The sequence below is a fragment of the Dendrobates tinctorius genome, unplaced genomic scaffold, assembly GCF_039654945.1.
Source record: "Dendrobates tinctorius isolate UK_male_01 unplaced genomic scaffold, ASM3965494v1 ptg000149l, whole genome shotgun sequence".
NCBI classification, from domain to species: domain Eukaryota; kingdom Metazoa; phylum Chordata; class Amphibia; order Anura; family Dendrobatidae; genus Dendrobates; species Dendrobates tinctorius.
Window position 1 is genome coordinate 1,745,702 of NW_027361816.1, and position 22,323 is coordinate 1,768,024.

The following is a 22,323-nucleotide window of genomic DNA, read 5'->3' on the forward strand; positions in this document are numbered from 1 at the left end:
AGCACTGGATTTTTCAAAGCGGATTTGAGTGACGTTGGCGCAACTGCAAGAATATCATTCAAATTGCAGGGGTGGCGACAACCATGACTGAATGAAATGAAGCACACCCCTATGACTAAATGAGCAGGTACGATCTAACGATATTAAGTACTTTTTGCACATGATTAGACCACCATTTTTAATGAAAAAAAATGTTAGTGGATGCAAATTGAATCACTAACAATGCACTGGGGACAGATTACATGCTAAAAATGACATAACAGGTTCGCTTTACGTCCCCTAGACCCCACGGACAAGAGTAGCACTGTTTTGTGAACAAACAAACAACCAGGGATTGCTTTTCTAGACCAATATTTTCTAATCCTGGACAACCCACTGACCACATACAATTCACACTACGTAGTCTTGTTTATTCAGATACACGTGACAGTGACCTCACCACAAGCCATGAGATAAGTCATGTGGCTGCCACAATCCGCTTCCTAGTGTACAGTATTCAAGATCTGGCACTGAGGTCTCCTTATGTCATTGTGATTCTACAGCATTTCCCCCTCCAGCTGTATTTGAGAACTAAATGATGTACTGTAGTTTTGCTTCTAATACTGAGTGAAACATTTACTTCACTTAGGTCAAGGGTGGGAAATCTTGGGGAGGTGACATGAGATATTGCAGACAAACCTAAACAACATATAGGCATGTTTCCCACCAATCAAATTACACAGATACTACAATATATATTCTACCCTTATGACCCCTCTGTCGCCAGCATCGTTTGTTACTCAGGTATATTACCAAATACTGGTGTGATTGCGATCGACCTCATGCGGTGTCTGTTTCCATTTTGGGATGAGAATAGTAATACGTGTTTATTATAATAAACCTGCTGTAATTATGTCTTAAGCTTTACCTGACAATATTTTTATATTGCTTGCAACATGGTACCCTGGGTCCTGATCTTATTTCTGACCAACCAGTACTTGCATGTTTTTTTAGCTATTTGTTCTTTGCATTACCACTTAATAAAAACCTTTACACTCTGACCATTTGTTGCTGTTCTTGGATTCGTCCTTCTCCCCCTTTCTTATTGCAATTTAGCAACTGGTCAGTTACAGTCCTATGTTATACTTACACTGGGACATAAATTATAGTCACTGACGATATATTGTTTATTATTCTGTCCCAGATAATGGTTACATTTTTTTGCTACACCTTCGCTGTATGTTCCCTTATGAATGCAGAAAATCCAACCTAAAACTCCCTTGTGTTTATGATTTTGTGTCACGTAATAATGCACTGTGCCATAACAATTTTACTATCCCAACGTGATCCAGGACTAAAAATACTTTATTGCGGGGAGATTACCATTTACAGCCATTAATAAAACCAAATCAATTATCTACATACAAATAGTCCCATTGTATCTGACTGACCTATAAAAAACAACAAGGAGAAAATTCAGATGTTAAAGATTTAGATTTTTGTAGGCACAGATAACAGTGGTTTCACTTTAGTCAGGGTGCACTTTTCTGTATTTAGTAGGTTTCATTTAATTATCTATAAACATAACGCTGGTATAAAATGCCAAAGAGTTGTAATTTAGTTTCATCAGTTCATAGCACATTTTCGCGGGAGGATTGTGGTTTGTCTATGTAACTTTTGGCAAAGTCATTCCCTCTTTTTTAAGTCTTTCTTTAAGTAGTGGGGTCCTCCTTGACCTTTTTGCATAAGTCTCTATTTTGTTCAGTGAGAGTCCAAGTTGAAATCTTCATTCTTGATGTCTCCAGTCCAGGCTGACATTCTTTGGATTTCTTACGTAGGCACTTTGCTGCATTTTTAATCAATCTTTGAAGGATTCTCTTATCAATTTTCCTCTTTCCATCATGTCCTGGAAGGTTCTTGACTGATTCATAGGTCGCAAATTTCTTGACTACAGTAGTAACATTTGGTGTAGGGATGTCAAGGTTGTTGAAGCTAGCCTTGAACCCTGTGGACTGCTTGTGGTAGGTGATAATAACATAATATCTGGTATTCTCAGGCAGTTCTCGCAGTTTTCCTATTGCATTTTTGTCTCTGGTCAGGTTTTTGTGGCTTGCGCTTTTCTGAATCACGCTATATCTATCCAGTTTCATTACAATATTTACTTCCGGAGATCTTTTACACTTTACTTAATTTTCACTGGTGCTCATAATGTTGACCACATTTGCAAATCTAACTAACTAATAATTGCTTAGACTAAAATTACGTAGCTCTTTATGGTGGATTATTCACTTTACACCAACCATATAGAAAAAAAAATCTCAGCATATAATTTTGAAAAGCTATCCAGTTTGGGCACTCCCTTTTTTTGCTAGAAGGATTCCTCAATGATAATGCTTTCCCTGGGTTAGAACCCCCAGCAATGATCTTTAGTGTGATGGAACACAGAAGCCAATGTTCTCTATAGTGAATTTACAGGAAAAACAAAGCTTTACACTGTTTCTATTATGAGTTTTTTCAGGCTAAAAATATTGATAACATATCCTTAGGATAGGGTCACAAGACTGTATCTTCTCCATTCAAGAAAATCGGTCCGATTATGCTACTCACGCTTTCATCAGACTCTGAACAGAGTTTAATCAGAGTGGGATCCAATTTTCTCCAATGCGGAGAGTTAACAAAAAAAAAAAAAAACAAAAAAAAAAATTTTTTCATTTTTCTTCATTCACTCTGTCCGTGAAAATCGGACCGTAATTGAATGTCATCCAAGTGAGGTCTAATGTTTTCCAAGGACCTATAGACATGAATGGGTGAGTGTCATACAGTTATCAGAGGCAAATCGTGCATGTGGTGAACTTTTTTCCTTACACCACTCGGTCCGAGGAAAAATATCATATCAGATATGTGAACTGCCGCATTATAACTTTGGTCCAAGTTTGATCCTTCTGGATCACACTCGGACCGAAACTACGGTCATCTCAAAGAAACCTTACATTTGTGCGCGTCCAATACATGACACCCCCCAGCATCCAGCAGCCGGATATACGAGCAGTAAATAGAGCCGGAAGAGCACAGCACCATAGATCACCATAGCTGATCTATTCTACCCAGGAACAGCCGCTACACAGTGGAAGGACCTGTGCTGTCCTTATAATGAATCTTTATACTGAGTCCTCCAGGGCGATAATGATTTTTGCATTGAGACAATATTTGTCCTACACATTGGTTAGAGAGGACCGCTCCTCCCTATTAACTTAACGGGTTACCTTCCTCAATGGTATCTGATGATAGGTTTTCTAAACCCCACGTCTAACCCAACAGCAGTCTGGAATAAAGACACTTTTAATAAATTAGATTCATATTTTCTACGGAAGGCTAGCAATAGAAACATTGCACATTTGTACAAATTACTGCAAATCCTGAAGGCGGTTTTGTTGGTGACAAATCATCCTATTTGGCACCAGCTCATAGATTCAGTTCTACTTGAAGGCTTGAAAACTAAATTCAAAGTTTACCTAGCTGAAAGCGTACAAGCAAACAAGGCTACGTCAAAATAAACCTTCTCTTGGCCACACATGAGCAAGGTGGGGGATCACTTCTCGCCTTTGAACTTGCTGCAATAACTCATCTTGTTTACAATTACAATTGTGGACATCCCAAGCTAATAAATTCAGAGGCGGCTAAATGGAAAGCTCGAGGTCTCAGCCTTCAGAAATGGCCTTGTGCCATTGGCATGAACTTCGTAAGTATATAAAAAAAAAAATACTCAATGGGATACTAAGATTTTGCAATGTCTCTCCAAAGTAAATATGTGCTGATAAAACAGACACACAGCGTGTATCATATAATATTTAATAGTCGCTTACGTCAGCTGGAGATAGGTTTCTGACCACTAGATGAGCGGCAGAGTCAACTGCGTCCAGTAATAATGTCCATCTTCTTCTTGAACCAGAAGGCATTCACAAGACACTCTGTAAGCTTGTCATCTACTAAAGGGGGAGCCTTCATTTGCCGTGGGTTAAATTGGCTCATACGATGTTCTAAGTAAATCATTCCCAAGAGGAAATCTCTGAGAAACTTTTCATAATTACAAAGTCCAACTGAGGACAACTGTAAGAAGTTCATAAAAAAATTGCTAAAGAAATTACTCGTAGACAGTCCGCAGAAAGAAAAATAACTCATTTTTTATATTTATGTTATAAATACAGAAATAATTTAGAGTCCTGTAGAACATACTGTAGCAGTAAAACTAACTTTTTTTTGCAAGTTGTTTATTAAGAGAAATATACAATACTGTATATTCAGTGTCTTGCAGCAGATAGAATAAATGGGGGAGATAAGGGCAAATTTTAGGAAAGGAATATCACAGGAGCAAAGAGATTTATCATGCATTAGTGACAGAAGTTAGGAAGGGAAATCCTTAAAGGGATTGTCTAGGCCCTTGATTGATTTTTTTTACCAAAAGCTTAGAATGCAACAAAATTGAGTAACACAATAAAACTTACCCGCTGCTCCCGTGCAACCAAGTCCTGTGACTCTGATCTGCAGCAATGACGTTACAACACAGATGTGACTACTACAGCTAAACACTGGTCACCACTGCAGCCAGTGATTAGTTGCAGTGGTCACATGTTGTGTTGACCACTGCTGGGGTTGGAAGAACTGTGACAGGTGGGCAGCAGGGATATTATTCCTTTTTTATTTTAGATAATTATCAGTTGTTTGTAAAAATGTTATAGGCTTGGAAAACCCATGTTAAATGTTACATCCTACCGTGGTGCTCGTGGATTTAAGGACCCACTTTTCCACAGGACCGGGGCCTGCCCAGGAAGAGCGTAGATAAGCGGCTACACGGAGAAGAGGACCATGCAGGGGCGCCGGCAGTAAAGTTCCAACTGCAACAAACTTATTGTTTATATCCTGCACTGTTTCAAAATGTTTTCTACATCAACAGTAAAGTAGGATCCTGACATATACTGACCAACCATATGACAAAATGCACACTCTTTTGTCACATCTCTGGCTCATGAAAGGCTAGAAACGCTATGGTCATATTAAAAATACACAAGGTGTAAGCTCACCAGACACCAAGATGAAGATATATGTGAAAAACCTTTTAGTGGCATACAAGAAACAACCCATGACGTGATCATCACACGATCAAAAGCTTTTTAATACATAATTAGTGTTGAGCATTCCGATACCGCAAGTATCGGGTATCGGCCGATACTTGCTGTATCGGAATTCCGATACCGACTTCCGATATTTTTTCAATATCGGAATTCGGCATCGGAATCGGAAGTTCAAAGTTGATTGACAGCCTGACGTCATCATGATGCGCGGTGTGTGCGCATCATGATGCGCCGTCATTTCGGGCCTTCCGGGGGTCTCTGCCGGCCTGCCGGGGGGCTGTGTGGACTGCCCGGGGTCTGTACCGGCCTGCCGGGGGGCTGTGCCGGCCTGCCGGTGGTCTGTGCACCCTGTGGGGGTCTGTACTGGCCTGCCGGGGGGCTGTGCCGGCCTGCCGGTGGTCTGTGCACCCTGTGGGGGTCTGTACCGGCCTGCCGGGGGGCTGTGCCGGCCTGCCGGTGGTCTGTGCACCCTGTGGGGGTCTGTACCGGCCTGCCGGGGGGCTGTTCCGGCCTGCCGGGGGGCTGTGCTGATGTCCGGGGGTCTGTGCAAGCATCGTCTGATGGGACTACAAGTCCCATCTGGCGATGCCTGCTACCATGACAGTGATTGACACATTAGCCAATGATGGGACAGTAGTAGTCCCATCATCCGGCTAATGTGTTAAATGTTAAAAAAAAAAAAAAAAAATACTACATACATACTACATGCATGCTACATACATACTGCATGCTACATACATACTACATACTACATACATACTACATGCATGCTACATACATACTACATGCATGCTACATACATACTACATGCTACATACATACTACATGCTACATACATACTACATGCTACATACATACTACATATATACTACATGCATACTACATATATACTACATGCATGCTACATACATACTACATGCTACATACATACTACATGCTACATACATACTACATATATACTACATGCATGCTACATACATACTGCATGCTACATGCATACTACATACATACTACATACATACTACATGCTACATACATACCACATATATACTACATACATGCTACATACATACTACATACATGCTACATACATACTACATACATACTACATACATGCTACATGCTACATACATACTACATACATACTACATACATACTACATATATACTACATGCATGCTACATACATACTACATATATACTACATGCATGCTACATACATACTGCATGCTACATGCATGCTACATACATACTACATACATACTACATGCTACATACATACCACATATATACTACATACATACAATACATTCATACAATACATACATAGACATACAGTACATATAACATATAGTAACATACTTACCAATACTTGTCACATTGTTCCCCGAAGCCATTGTCTTTTCCGGAATAAATATTAACATAACAAACCACAAAAATACTCACCCACGATCCGAAGCAGTCCACGAGTGTGTCCCACGACGATCTTGGGTAGAGAACTGCAGCATCAGATGATGCTGCCGTTCTCTACGGGCTGTAGGAATCCAATGACGGAAGGTAGGTATCCTTCCGCACTGTATTCCTCCGCCACTTAAAAAAAAAAAAAAGTCCCTAGTCTCACTTTATGCCATTGCTGCGTGGGAAATTCCCACACAGCAATGGCATAAAGTGAGACTAGGGACTTTTTTTTTTTTTTAAGTGGCGGAGGAATACAGTGCGGAAGGATACCTACCTTCCGTCATTGGATTCCTACAGCCCGTAGAGAACGGCAGCATCAGCTGATGCTGCAGTTCTCTACCCAAGATCGTCGTGGGACACACTCGTGGACTGCTTCGGATCGTGGGTGAGTATTTTTGTGGTTTGTTATGTTAATATTTATTCCGGAAAAGACAATGGCTTCGGGGAACAATGTGACAAGTATTGGTAAGTATGTTACTCTATGTTATATGTACTGTATGTCTATGTATGTATTGTATGAATGTATTGTATGTATGTAGTATATATGTGGTATGTATGTAGCATGTAGTATGTATGTAGTATGTATGTAGCATGCATGTAGCATGCAGTATGTATGTAGCATGCATGTAGTATATATGTAGTATGTATGTGGTATGTATGTAGCATGTAGTATGTATGTAGTATGTATGTAGCATGCATGTAGTATATATGTAGTATGTAGCATGTAGTATGTATGTAGCATGCATGTAGTATGTATGTAGCATGCATGTAGTATGTATGTAGCATGCATGTAGTATGTATGTGGTATGTATGTAGCATGTAGTATGTATGTAGCATGCATGTAGTATATATGTGTTATGCATGTAGCATGCATGTAGCATGTATGTGGTATGTATGTAGCATGCATGTAGTATGTATGTAGTATATATGTAGTATGTATGTTGCATGTAGTATTTATGTAGTATGAATGTAGCATGTATGTAGTATGCATGTTGTATGTATGTAGCATGTATGTAGCATGTAATTTTTTTTTTTTACATTCAACACATTAGCCGGATGATGGGACTACTACTGTCCCATCATTGGCTAATGTGTCAATCACTGTCATGGTAGCAGGCATCGCCCGATGGGACTTGTAGTCCCATCGGACGATGCCTGCACAGACCCCCGAAGCCTGCACAGACCACCGGCAGGCCGGCACAGCCCCCCGGCAGGCTGGCACAGCCCCCCGGAGCCTGCACAGACCACCGGCAGGCCGGCACAGCCCCCCGGCAGGCCGGCACAGCCCCCCGGCAGGCCGGCACAGCCCACCGGAGCCTGCACAGACCACCGGCAGGCCGGCACAGCCCCCCGGCAGGCCGGCACAGACCACCGGAGCCTGCACAGACGCCCTGGCAGGCCGGCACAGCCCCCCGAAAGGCCCGTACAGACCCCAGAGAGGCTGTACAAGGCAAAAACAGGGTTTTTCTTATTCCGATACCGGAAGTCCCATAGACTTGAATGGGACTTCCGGTATCGGAATCGGCGATACCGATACTTTTTTTAAAGATCGGCCGATCCATTCCGATCCGATACTTTGAAGTATCGGACGGTATCGCTCAACTCTATACATAATACATAGTGTTAAACATCACATCTATCAAAACTCAATTCCCAGCCCACAGCATTAAGGCACAATGAGAACTTCCACAAAGTTCGACATCACACTGACCGCTGTCTATAAGTACATTATTAGTCAAACTTTTAGTATCCTCTAACAGCTACTGCCACAGAAAGCTGTGAGAACAATCCCTGACACAAACCTGGTGCAGATTATGTCGTTTTAGTAATAATAATAATAATAATAATAATAATAATAATAATAATAAATAAATTTTATTTCTATAGCGCCGACATATTCCGCAGCACTACATTTCAGAGGGGATTTGTACAGACAATAGACATTACAGCATAACAATAATCACATAGATTATAACAAATACCAAGAGGAATGAGGGCCCTGCTCACAATCTTACAATCTATGAGGATAAAAAGGGGAGACACGAAAGGTGGGTGGTAACAGTTGCCCTGATTGTATGGACCAGCCATAATGTTAAGTGTGTAACAGTACAGATGCAGAGGGCTAATGGATGTATAAAGCATGTGGAAACATGATGCGGGGAACCTGGTTATGGTAAAAACTTTTGGCTGTGCCACACAGGGATAATTAGGTTAATGTGTTGAGGCGGTAGGCCAGTCTGAATAAATGAGTTTTCAGAGCACGCTTAAAATTGTGGGGATTGGGGATTAATCGTATTGACCTGGGAAATGCATTCCAAAGAATTGGCGCAGCACGTGTAAAGTCTTGGAGACGGGAGTGGGAGGTTCTGATTATTGAGGATGCTAACCTCAGGTCATCAGCAGAACGGAGGGCGCGGGTAGGATGGTATACTGAAACAAGGGAGGAGATGTAGGGTGGTGCTGAGCCATGGAGGGCTTTGTGGGTGAGGGTAATAAGTTTATACTGGATTCTGGAGTGGGTGGGTAGCCAGTGTAATGACTGGCACAAGGTCGTTTTCATTATGGATCATTTCTATGTGTTCAATAATTAGTTAGACAACCGATTAACTGCTGATCATTGTTAGACTAGGGTGTCTTGGGCTCACCAGAGGTAATGATTCCACCGTCCCACCTTACATCTATATATATTCAGAACAAGTGAACATCCATGGCAAATTTCATTGTTATCATAGAACACAAAGTACGCAAGTTCAATAACGTCTAATAGGTTATGTTTGTATCATAGGAAATAGACCCTAGTGACCTGTGACTGGGTCCAAAGTCACCTCCAATGGGAATTCTTCTGCAACAATTTTGAGTCCTAATTGTATTAGCATCTGTAAATATCAGAGATTGGTGGGTATTGCCTCCTCATGACTTAAGTAGGGATCGGACTAGCTCCACCTTCATTGATCAATTAATTGAAAGGGCAGCAGCAAATGATGTGGTCTTTTGGGGTATATCTTATAAACTACCTGATTGTACGGATGCTGGGAGTTGAACCTCCAACAGTTAAAGCCTGGATACCAGAAGATCATTTTGAATAGCGCAGAGGTGGATAATGTGCACCACCACTCCACTGATTCTCTATGGGTCTGCCAGAGTTTGCAGAAGTAGATCGTTGTAATAGGTTTCCTCCAGTTCTCCCATAGAGAACGAATAAAACAAAGGTGCATATGCTTGTGACCGCCATTACATTCAGACAGGGTTCTGCAAAGCCCCATTTTCAGGATAGGGCAAAATATGGATAACTTGCAATTCTCCGTTAAAAAAATTGTCTGGATAAAAGAAGTTATAAACCATCTGTAAAACAGGTGATAACTTGACAATTTGTTGGTATCTCACCACTGGTAGCCGCACCGATAAGAATATCAAGCTATCGGGTTGCAGGTCTTCCTCTTCGCCTTGTCCCTTCTATTCTTCCAACCATGATGTCCGTCTCCAGTGATTGACCTCTTCGTATTATGTGTCTGTCCAATGTAGGCAAGTCATAGCTTGGTGATCCTTTGAGTGACATGTCTAGCTTGATTTGGTCCAAAAATTGATTTGTTTGTCCTCCTTGCCATCCATGGTATTGCTAACATCTTTCTCCAGCACCACGTTTCAAAGGAATCCATCCTTCTTTTGTCTTGTCTCTTTATTGTCTAAGTTTCGAATACTATGTTACTACAGAAAAGACCAAACTATGTACAAACTGTGTCTTCATCACCAGTGAACTGTTCCTTGATTTGAAGACTTTGTCCATTGACTTCAATCCCTATAGGACTGCTGGATAAAATCCAACAGTCTCATAATTAATAAATGGAGCTGAATATGCTCCGTTCTTACAGAGGTAAATGTTCCCCATTCTGCTGATTAACGTGGCTTCCAGCGGTCGGACCCCCACTGATCAACAATTTATCATCTAATCCCTGGATGGGTGATAACTTTTAATTTAAACCGGACAACCCCTTTAATGTTACAATAACGTGGTCAAAACAGATTACATAAACATTAAACAAGATAAAAATGATTTCTACTTTGGAAAACGTTTCCTAAAACCTAAAGCAAAATTCTATTGGCTAAGTAGCCTGGATTGTGAAAACGAATGATTGCAACACAAAGGGCTTATAAGAAAGTTACGAAAGTTACATAATATCTTTAAAAAATGATTTAACCAGATTTACATGTAGAAATACAGAAGCAAACAGTAAATGCGATGAAGTATTGCGATGAATCAACAAATGACCCGAACGTGAAGCATTTATGGAATAAAGGAAGAGGGTTAAATTATAAAACACATTGTAAAAGTGTCATGGAATTAGGGCGACAGCAAAAGAACCAAAAAGAATGAGTGACGTACTTTCCAGTAAGTAACAAATCCCAATTTGTCCAGTCCTGCTGTAGACTGAACATCAAACGCCCATTATAATGGTTTGATTTACTGTGCTCCTGACCACAAGGAGCAGAGCGTTTCCCCAGGTCGTCTGTGGGTATAAATGCAGACATGGAGAAATCTAGACTAAATGAACCTCTGTGCTCTCAACACCTCCTAAACAAACCGAGGAACTTGTCTTTAGTGCAACTTGTACAAGAACATTGGCAGAGGAGGCGCTCTCCTAAGAAGACCAAAAGTCACTACATTGTGGCTCTGCAAAACTGACAGTGCATTGTACTTAGTGATCAGCAAATACATCCCTCTAAGAAAATTATTGCATTTTTCTACAATTAAACACAAAATGTGAATAAATTGTTCTTTAATGTAGAAAGCAGAAAATTCGGTTCTACCTATATTTCTGTCATGAAGGAGTCATTTTGCCCTGAGATACATAGGGGTCATAACTCTTTATTTTTCTTTTTTTTGCGCCCTGTTGAACATTGTATATATCTTCTCTCCAAAAATGATGAAAACCCCTTTGGGCATCACACACACAATATTATTGATATGTTAGACTGTACCTCATTTGCACTGATTTTCATTAAGGCGACAGAAGGTTTTTTTTTACCCTAACAAGTTCATGTTAGATCCATGAGAAAATACCGTATGCTGTATAGATACTGGAACCAGTGCGGCAGGGAGGTGACTTCCAGTGCTGCCATATAGGCTTTGCGCACCTGGTTTTGTTATGCGCATGAGACCTAACTATACAATCATTGGCTCCAATTAACAGGTTTAGAATTCAGCGGTGACGTCACTGAGGAGGAGAAGAACGGCGTTGGACACCGGAGACAAAAGCGGTAGGTGAGAATATTAATACATTGACAGTACACTACATTGCGCAGTGCACACATTTAATGAATAAAGAATGAATGGGAGTGCTTCTTTAGCCATCAAAGCATTTTTTCAAATTGTAACTTACCTACCTGCCTGTTGTAACCGGCACCGTTCTCCCACAGCACCGAGCGTTCAGAGACCACTCCTGCTGGGGATTCAGCTGCCGCTGCTGACATGACGGGATTTCCCAGGTCATTTTGATTGACAGCCGGTTCCCTCAGTTAGGAATCGGGGATCTGGCTGTCAATCAGAATGACCTCAGAATTCCCGCCCAGTTGTCAGAGCAACCCAGAAAAGAAGCCTCCGCTCTGTAGAGGTAACGTCAGCTGAAGCTTCTGAATCCCCGGCATGAGCAGTATGGTAACTAGCAATTAGCTGCCTGTTAGTGCTTAGGCACATTTACTGTTTTTTTGTAAAGTTCCGGATATACTATTTAATTCTTTCAACATTTTTCAAATTAATGCATAAAAAAAACTCAAGTAAAATACACAATAAAAATGCAGTAAGGATGGATCAAAAATGCATGTATTGTACACTGCATTTTTGCTGCCAAGAAAACTGCTTTTACTGCAAATGCTCAACGTGTGCACATACCCTTGAAGAGGTTGTCCAGTGCTATGATAATGATGACCTGTCCCATCCATGGGACAAGTCATCAATATCAGATTGGGGAGTGTCAGAAACCTGGAATCCCTTCCAATCAGCTGTCACCAGCTGCGCACACCAAAGTGGCGGAGCTTGACTGATCCACTTTGTCTAGAGCTGATAAAAGCTGATTGGGCGAGAAGCCAAGTGTCAGACCCCCAGAAACTGCTATTGTTAATCTAGCTAGTATCATAGTAGTAGAAACCCCTTTAACGGGAGTCTATCACTAGATTTTTGTTGGCAGTATGAATCAAAGCCTGGTTGTGTGATTGCATTCAGGTATGTATTTGTCTGATTCACTGTGGCATTTCACGAAAAAAAATTTTGAAAACCCATCCGGGGAGTGGCCTTCCATACTCCATGTGCTTGAAAGGTCTTTCTTATGTGTGTACATAGGGAGAAACCTGTCAATCAACTAGAGAGGAGGCGGGAAGACACCAACCTAGTCCACACTAGGCTAGTCATGTCTTTCTCTATGATCCACAGCAAGCTTTTCTATGAAATGTCAGCATATCTGGCTGCAATCTCACAGGTGGACTCTGATTCATGACATTGGTGTTCACAAATTTCTAAAGGAAACCACAAAAAAAGTTCCATTGTGCCTGGGAGTTCAATTAAAGAGTCCTCCATTTGGCTCAACCTTATGAAGATGTTTTCACTCCCACTTGATCTGACCAACAGACCCAGCTTTTCCACATGGAACACGACTAGATAGTTAAGTGAATAGGCACCATGTAATATTACTACATACTATATTTCCCCAGCAGTGGCTGCTGTGGTGAAAGTGCATTTGCTACAGGTTCATGGAAGCAGGATGATGCCCATTATAGGAAGTGTGAACAGAGGCAAGACACGGACATGTATTTTCATCAGTTATAGACTTAGTCTAATATGAGAAGGTAGTCCTCTCTATAGGAGCCACACTGAGCTCTCATGTAATAACTCATTTTATATGCTACAAAATGGCTGTCCACCGGTTCATCAGCTGGGGTTTCTTAAGCCAGACATACAGTATAATGATGAGCCGGTCTCCTGGTTTCAATTCAAGAACGTTTTTCTTCTGGTGAGACAATAATTAAACTGAACATAATGATCCGGGGCGGCACGGTGGCTACAATATATAGGGCAACTTGGTGGCCCAGTGTTTAGCACTGCAGCCTTGCAGCGCTGGGGTTCTGGGTTCAAATCCCACCAAGGACAACATCTGCAAGGAGTTTGTATGTTCTCCCCGTGCTTGCGTGGGTTTCCTCTGGGTACTCTGGTTTCCTCCCACATTCTAAATCCCACAATTTAGATTGTGAGCCCCATCGGGACAGTGCCAATAATGTCTGTAAAGCACTGTGGAATTAATGGCGCTATATAAATGAGTAAAATAAATAAAATAAAAAATATAATGAACCCCAAATTAATAGGTATACTTGTATATAAACATTGGACATTGAAGCAATATCATGACTTAGAGCAGTGACGAGGAAAGTAATGGCTAAAGTTGGCAGCAGAATATAGTGCGTAACGGACATCGTAGGTCAGCTCTCTATTTCCTATGAGCAGCCATTATTAAATCCGAAGCTTTTGCACGAGATTGCTGAAATACTACTGTTTTCAATTAGAGGACAGAAAGATTGAAGATGCAAGTCACGTAATTTATTACACACACAGAGGTTTAGCAATGCAGAATCCGCGCCAGAAGCTTCCAGTTGCTCCACTCTATCTGATGTCAAAAGTACCGGCAGCGGGTGACAGCCACAATCCCACACTCCGGAGTCACTTGGCTTATTAATCCTTTTGCACGGATGATACAAGAATATGATGCAAGTTTCAGTTATTTCAGTGCACTACTGGTAAAAGAGAAATATCAGTTCTACGTCATTTCTTATAACAGTTCTCACGCTGTGTACGGGTCGTCATGAGAGAGGATGAGACTCTAGGGAGTATAATTCTAACATTTTTTTTTCTTTGCTAAAATTCCTGGTTCCAAAATTACAGATATTAAATAAGATTTCCGGAATATTGTATTCCGGTTTTATTCTTGCATCATTGATGGGTCAAATAATTGAGCAGTAGAATGGAAGCGCAGCAGCACCATGACAGCACAATCAGCCCCATTACCTGAACAGGCAGAGCTGGCATGGTACCCTCAATAAGCTGAGTGATGAGGGTCCCAGCACTGGTCATACATGTAAGCAGCCTGCATTATGTCCATGTAATATCAGTTATTCAAAAATGACAAAAATGCCTTTGGTTGATTAATTCACTCCATAAAAATATACACTCCCTATATAAACTAAAAATAATGTGATATCATAATAGATAACAATATGTATGATACCTTTACTGACTAACTAGAATAATTATATTTGCAAACTTTGGTGGCACAGTCACTTTCATAATTGAAAAGCAACAAACAAATAACCACTGGTGAAGCCCTCTGGAGCAACGGCATTGAAGCCATGATAACAGATAAGACACTTCCTGCTCTTAGGCAATTCTTTTCAATTTCTGTACAACCCTTTAATATATGTGTCTTCTGTACAGTCGTTGTATATATGATATTTAGATATGTTCATATTCATTGCAAAAAATAAACAATGTAAAATATCTGCCAGGGTTTGAAAAATCCCATACAAATCCCATTCCAACAGTCAGGTTCTTCTCTCCCCCCGACATCTGCTGACAGGGAGAGAATCAAGAGGCCCCCATACATTACACCGTATGACGATCCTGCTGATATCGGAGGGTTCAGCCAAATTCAGTCTAATGTGTATGGAGGACTGTCCAGGTCAATAGGAAAATACATTCAACGGAATCTGTCCCCTGAGGTGGTTTAGACATACGTTTAGAAAGATAAAATAAAACAAAACGTAAAGCTGTTGATCCTATTAACGAGGGGGACGATTTGCAATTACTCTTTAGCTTTAGGTAAGAAAACAAAAAACGACCTAGGGAGTGGACTTTTACAAACTACGCTCTGCCAAATGACATCAGTGCTATGGGGATTCCCACTGACAAGAGGCGATTGTGCTGATTTTGCTGGGAAATTACTGCAGAAATATAGATAAGTGGAACGCGTTAGTCTCTGCAGGAATTTTATTCCAGGAACAAGCTCTGTTTGCCTTTCAAGAGTGCAGTCGACAAGCTGAAGCCACTGACTGTACAAATGACAGATCCCTGTATGTATTTGTGCATAATGGGTGATGTTCTGTGGGGAAATCAACTGTAGCAACCAGTGCCAGGGAGCTGCTGCCAAGCCAAAGAATAACAAGGGGTGCATCAAAGAGACCTTTATGTACACAATGAGTTCTACCTTTATAGTAATCACTAATTAGACCACACTCAGAATATTGTGTAGAAGTTTGGATAACAGAATAAGGATGGTGCAACTGTGATCCAACAAAACATCGCATTGCACTTGGACTAATGTTATTTTATGGGTCCGTGCACATGTCCGAGCCGGTCCGATGAAAAAAATCCCTGCATGCCCGAATTTGATCCTATATTTGGATGGTACTGCAAGTCATTGAGTCTGTGGAAAACATCAGACTGCCTTCAGGTGACATCTGGCCGCAGTTCGAATTCCGTGGCCATACTGAATGGAAAAGATTAAGAAATTTTTTTACTCCATCTTCATCTCATACGAGAGAATGAGATCAGACTCTGATCAGAGTGTGATCAGCCCAATTCTCTCAGATAGGCCGGGGTCACACTTGCGAGAAACTCGCATGAGTCTCGTGTCTCAATACCCGGCACTCGGGATCGGAGCGCTAAGCTGCATAGAAATACATGCAGCCGAACACTCCGTTCCCGAGTGCCGGGTATTGAGATGTGAGACTCGTGCGAGTTTCTCGCAAGTGTGGCCCCGACCATAAGAGAATATACAGCCGACTGCACCTAGCCTAAGGGTAAGGGAATATTCACACTTAGTTTTTGTTTTTCCAGGAATTTTTTGACTCATGTAGATGTGGAGAAAAAAAAGCACTCACAAAATACTCAAGGAAATCTTCCTATTGATTTCTTTGTAAAAAATAACTTGCCGCTCAGGCTTTTCAGCTTCTTTTAAATTCTTGAGATTTTCAAAAACAACTGATTGGAGAAAAGAAAGTGGATGTCACAGCTCTTGACTGAAAATGTTCCAAAAGGCTACCAAAAAACGCTCCCGGAAAAAAACTGTGGAAATAACGCTTGAAAAAACTGCTACAAGAAACGCAGGGATGGAGAGTTCCCTGAAGCAATTTCCACAAGAAAGCACATATTTTTTAGAAGTGATCAAAAACTATGAACTTACTCTAAGGATGTGGCTATGCTTGCCAACACGCACTGTAAAACGACTGACGATCAGCTACATGTTTGCTTATTGGCGATCGGACTGCACTTTCCAGGTAGCCAGAACAACCGGTAATAGATCATTCCGCTTGCTTGGACTGTCATTGTTCTCGGCAGCGCATGACAAAATGATGTATTGCTGAGAAAGATGATTTTTAAGCAATCTTAGGCTACTTTCACACATCCATTTTTTTAAATCCGGCACGATGCGGCGAAAATTGTGAAAACCGGATCCGGAATTGGATCCGGTTTTTTCACATAGAATGTAATGATCGCCGCATCGTGCCGGATGGACATGCGGCGCCTCCGGGTTTTGCCGATTACGGCAAACATGCGCCGTCCGGCGTCTGCAAAAAATGTTGGCTGCAACGTTTTTTTGCAGCGCCGGACCGGCTTTTTCAACAGCGCATGCCCGGGCACTGAGTTTTAACCCCACAAGTGCCCGGCGCGCATCTCTCTCTCCCCCTCCCTCTCTCTCTCTCTCTCTCTCCATACGCTCCATACCTTTCTTTGGCTGGCTCTCTCGTCCCCCGCTGTCTCTTTTTGGCTGCTCTCTCGTCCCCGCTCTCTCTTTGGCTGCTCTCTCGTCCCCCGCTGTCTCTCTGGCTGCTCTCTCATCCCCCGCGCTCTCTTTGGCTGCTCTTTCATCCCCCGCTCTCTCCTTGGCTGCTCTCTCGTCCCCCGCTCTCTCTCTGGCTGCTCTCTCGTCTCCCGATCTCTCTCCGGCTGGGTCTCTCGTCCCCCGATGCTGCGCTCCTTTAAATGTCCTCCAAGCCGCATCAGGCGCCGCATGTACATCAGTGTCACCGCTGCAGGCCAAATCCGGCGGACCGGCTTTTCGCCGCACGCCGCTGGACCCCTGACACCGGATGTGTGAAAGAGGCCTTAGAAATCATTTCACCCTACGAATGAGCATTATTCTCGTCTATTCAGTCACTGGCAGTTTATATTCATGATAATTGGTCACTGTAAATTAGCCTTAACAATAGTGGGGAAAAGCAACCAAACTAAGAAAAGTAAGGTGCATTATACTAACCAGATATATTAATGCACATTCTCCTAGTTCGCATGTCATGGAATAGCTTATAGCAAATCCAACGCATATTTCACAAGAGGATCTGTGGCAGAAAAGGCATTTGATGAGGATTTAGGAGTGGAATCCGCCCCTAAATCCTCAAGAAGTTGTGCTGCATGAACATTAGTGGAGAGAAAGACAGCTTACTAATGGGCTATGTACTTGCACTTGCCAAAATTTCCAATTTTGCCAAAACAATTATGTGAACTGGACTATAGGAGGAGTGTGATTTAGCAAACTCTCACATAAAAGTGGCCATTTCAGATTGCTTTTGGGGATGGGGAGATAATATCCCAAGTTTATACATAAATAAATCAAAAATCAATAATGTATGTAAATTTACCAAGGAGGGACTGGTTCTCAAAGATATAGGAACATCCTTATGCATCACAGATGGCTTCTTAACTTTGGTTTTAAGAGGAATCTTGCAGTCTTTTCAGCTTCTCCTGGACTTTTTTTTCTCCTTTTAACTAAGGACCTCTAACCCATTCCCACATCTAGAGAAAAAGCCTCAGTCATGCCAACATCTGCCCTTTTAACATGTACAGCCATTTCGGCTGCCTGCAACTAGAAGGGGCCTTTGTATGTGCCCTTTCCGTGCTGAATGCCAATCACTGTCTAGCACCAGAAGTAGCCAGCTCCTGCCAACCAAGTGCTTGAGTCTCGCTACTGACAACAGAACGTGGACGTTACACTGACCATCCGCACATCACTAATTGTATTCGGACAACAAAACAGACAAGAACTTTGGAGTAGTATAATATAAATCATAATAAAAACCATTAAGACATGAAAAAAAATGAAATAAAAATTCACAAAGAATAGACTGCAAAACCAACACGTGCACCTTGCCTGTGCAATATAGCAGCATGCATATTATTAACGTAGCAGAGGATGAGGAGTGGATAACGTGCCTACTCACAAATAAGGATGGCCACTGATATTTTGAGGGATTTCCAAAGGTTGAAACCATCATATAGATGACATTAAAGGGGTTATCCATTTCTGGATAATACCTTGTTAAGTACCTCTCATAAGATAAAAGAACAAAAGGCAAACTTACCTCCTGGAGTGACGCAGCTCTTGCAAAGTCGACCCTGTGTCTGACAGTCATATGACAGCTGCAATCAGATCAGCGGTCGCCGATTAGCAGCAGCCCTCCAGCATTCTGTCAGAGCGGAAGTGCGCTCTGAACGAACGGAAGAGGTTGCAGCCGGTAAGTGGATTTAGCAGCAGCTGTCATATGACATTAAGGGGTTGTCCAGTTCTTCTACTAAAATGCTGCAGTCCTTCTATCCGACTTCTAAATCCTTATATCATGCACACTGCTAACTGCCAGGACTCTCCGGTACTGCTGCTGAGACCAGATGGTTAGTTTACTGCAAGTATGCAATTACCTGGACACATTCCAACTAGACTTGCTCAGCCTCGCTCAATACACTTGAATTGAGCGAGACTGAGCACTTCTAGTCGGAATGCGGCCAGAAGTATGGATATCGCATGCTTACAGTCACATGAATGCCCAGTCTCGGCAGCAATACCAGAGAATTCAGAGAGTGTATGGTGAGCATGCTCTAAGGATTCAGAAGGTGACATATAGTGACTGCAGACTGTTACCACGGCTGGTCAGGAGACAAATCTCCAGGAGTGGATCCTCTGGACCGTGGCACCGAGGGGCCCTGGGCGAGCTGCCAGGTGGAGCCAACCCCTATACAGGGATCGTTAGGAGCAGGTCCAGGGGTGCAGGTACCACGATAGCCGGTACCAAGAGGGGCGGCTCAGGACGGACTGGAGTAGGAGTGCGGGATTGAAGCGTAGACAACAGAGCGGGATCACTGGAGACTAGACCGGAGTAGGACTGCAGGACTGGAGCATAGACAACAGGACGGATCAGGAACACGGGAGGCAGGACTGGAGTAGGACTGTAGGACTGGAGTGTGGATAGCAGGATGGAGCAGGAACACCGAAGGCAGGACTGGAGTAGGACTGAAGGACTGGCATGTGGATAGCTGAATGGAGCAGGAACACCGGAGGCAGGACTGGAGTAGGACTGAAGGACTGAAGTGTGGATAGCAGGGTGGAGCAGGAACACCGGAGGCAGGACTGGAGTAGGACTGAAGGACTGGAGTGTGGATAGCAGGATGGAGCAGGAACACTGGAGGCAGGACTGGAGTAGGACTGAAGGACTGGAGTGAGGATAGCAGGGTGGAGCAGGAACACCGGAGGCAGGACTGGATTGTAGATAGCTGGACCCACGGAGCACCGGACTGCGGGGCTACTGCAGGGACCACGGAAGGCAGCACTGCGAGACTGCAGAGAGCACACGAGGAAACAGGGCCCAGTGTACGAGCAAACACAACGATCAGGCACCTCCCTCAGGGGGGAGCGGCCTGATATGGCTCTGTCAGGTCTGCCATTGGTCGGTAGGTGCTTCCGGTTCGGGGCATTGCCGGAGCACAAGTAACAGGAGGGAGGCGCGGCTGCGGTCTATGGCGCATGCACATTGCATGCAGAGACCCCGTCGGCCACAAGCCTGTCAGAAGGGACCGCCGTGGCTGTCGGGTGGCTGCGGCGTGGGAGCGGAGGCTGGGTGAGTATGCAGAGGCGGCGTGACACAGACTTTTAGCAGAAGACCGGACAACCCATTTACAGTAAGTGAATTTACCGAGAAGCATGTGAGAAAACAAGAGTAAAGAGAAAAAGCATTCAAAGGGAGCATTATTGCTAATATTATATGGGCACTACATCATAAATTGACTGCACGAATGTTAGAGATACAGAATGGATGTTTTACCTGGCAGAAATGGAATTATTCTTTGCTTTGGATCTTTCTGTCCTGCTTCAATAGGAAACTTATCCAAAACTTGCATCTGAAACAGAAAATTGATAACATACCATAAAAGATCAATATTGACACGTCGTATTAAGTACAATTTATGAGGTCAACTAAAATATCCTAATTATATGACAAATATTACTTTTTACAGGGCAATACTATATGGCTGTTCCCATAGTTATCATATGGGATTTATAGCTGTGGTTTTGCCCTGGATACTATGGCTCTCTCCCAACCTGTTAATATGCTCTTATCTATCTAAAGTAGGAAAATTAGATTGTGAGCCCAATATTAATCAATAGAGGGTCCCCTATGCAAAACCTTCATCTAGAAGCCATTAAGCTGCAATACCAAGACACAGCCCATGAAATGTTTCTGGACAGCGCAATATCTTTCTAATGAAGGACATGTTCTTTAAATTAAATATTTTGACTTACATTCTGTATACTCAAGTTTAACATTAAAAGAGAGCACCGATTAAGCTGATGGCAATAGTACCTGCCTGTAGTGACAACAAAAGCCTGGGCATAGGCAGAAAAACAAACAAATCCTCCAAATTTGATGGAAGAAGGAAAATGATAAAGCTAAAATGGTTTGCTGGAGAGACTTCTACTTTAGAATACAAATATGTCTCACCAACCACCAAAAAGAATAGTAGAATGAGATTCCTAAAATAACTCTGAAGTATAACCCTTCCTAACATCTCTGAATTAGTCATTAAAGCACCACTCCCGAGGTTTTTTTATTGCACCGCTGGAGTGGTGCTTTAAATGTAAATCTCCTGCCCTCTGTCTCATTCTCACCTTCCGGCATTTTCATCTGTTTTCCTTGCCGCCCACGTTGGTCTCCGGTGAAAAGTGACCCACCGGTAGCTCCAGTGCCTCATGGAGCTGCGCGGAGGCCACTTTTCAATACAAGTCTATAAGCGCCACATTCTGGCCTCATTCTAGTTCTCATAGACTTGTATTGAGAACTTGTGACGTAGCTTCTGACTTCCGGCCAGTCAGATGCTATTGTCACAAGATGGCACTGTGGTACTGGAGCGGTGCCAAAAAAACACTGAAGACGGTGGAGGGCGAGTTGACCGGGGGCAGGGGGCTTACATTTAAAGAGCCACTCCAGCGTAGAAGAAAAAAAAACAGCTGATGTGGAAGCATGATGGTTTAGTATTTAGCACCATTGCCTTGCAGCGCTAGGAGCCTTACCAATATGAGCAAGTCAACGTCCGCATAGAATTTATATGATCTCCCTTTGTTTGTGAGGGTTTAATTAGGTATTCCCAATTCCTCTTAAAGTGGAACGTGTCTCCTTGTGGACAGTGCCAAGTCATCGTAAGGAGACTTAAGGGCAATGCAATGCTCCTCTAATTTAAATATGCAAATATCCTCTTCATGTTTCAATTCCCAAAGGAAAAATGTATGGCCTATAAGCCTCCTTACGCTGGCTTACACTCTTCACAAGGCAAAATGTTCCAGCCAGATCATACCTCCTGCTTTGCACTGATGAAGAGCAAACACCCAGAAACATGTGTCTGCAAATGTAGTGTCTGGTTTGGCTTGGTATCCTAAAGGCCTCTAATACCCATTAGA

The 22,323-nt window shown here is 42.6% G+C and overlaps 1 protein-coding gene across 4 annotated transcripts in view; it reads right to left on the minus strand.

Annotated features, from left to right (window-relative positions):
- SH3PXD2A (SH3 and PX domains 2A) overlaps positions 1–22,323 on the minus strand; it is a 378,257-nt gene that overhangs the window by 212,075 nt on the left and 143,859 nt on the right. For all 4 annotated transcript variants that reach the window (XM_073546581.1, XM_073546582.1, XM_073546580.1 and 1 more), the window contains exon 3: positions 20,693–20,768. In XM_073546581.1, coding sequence (XP_073402682.1) covers positions 20,693–20,768 — 76 coding nt within the window. The remainder of the gene's footprint in view (positions 1–20,692; positions 20,769–22,323) is intronic.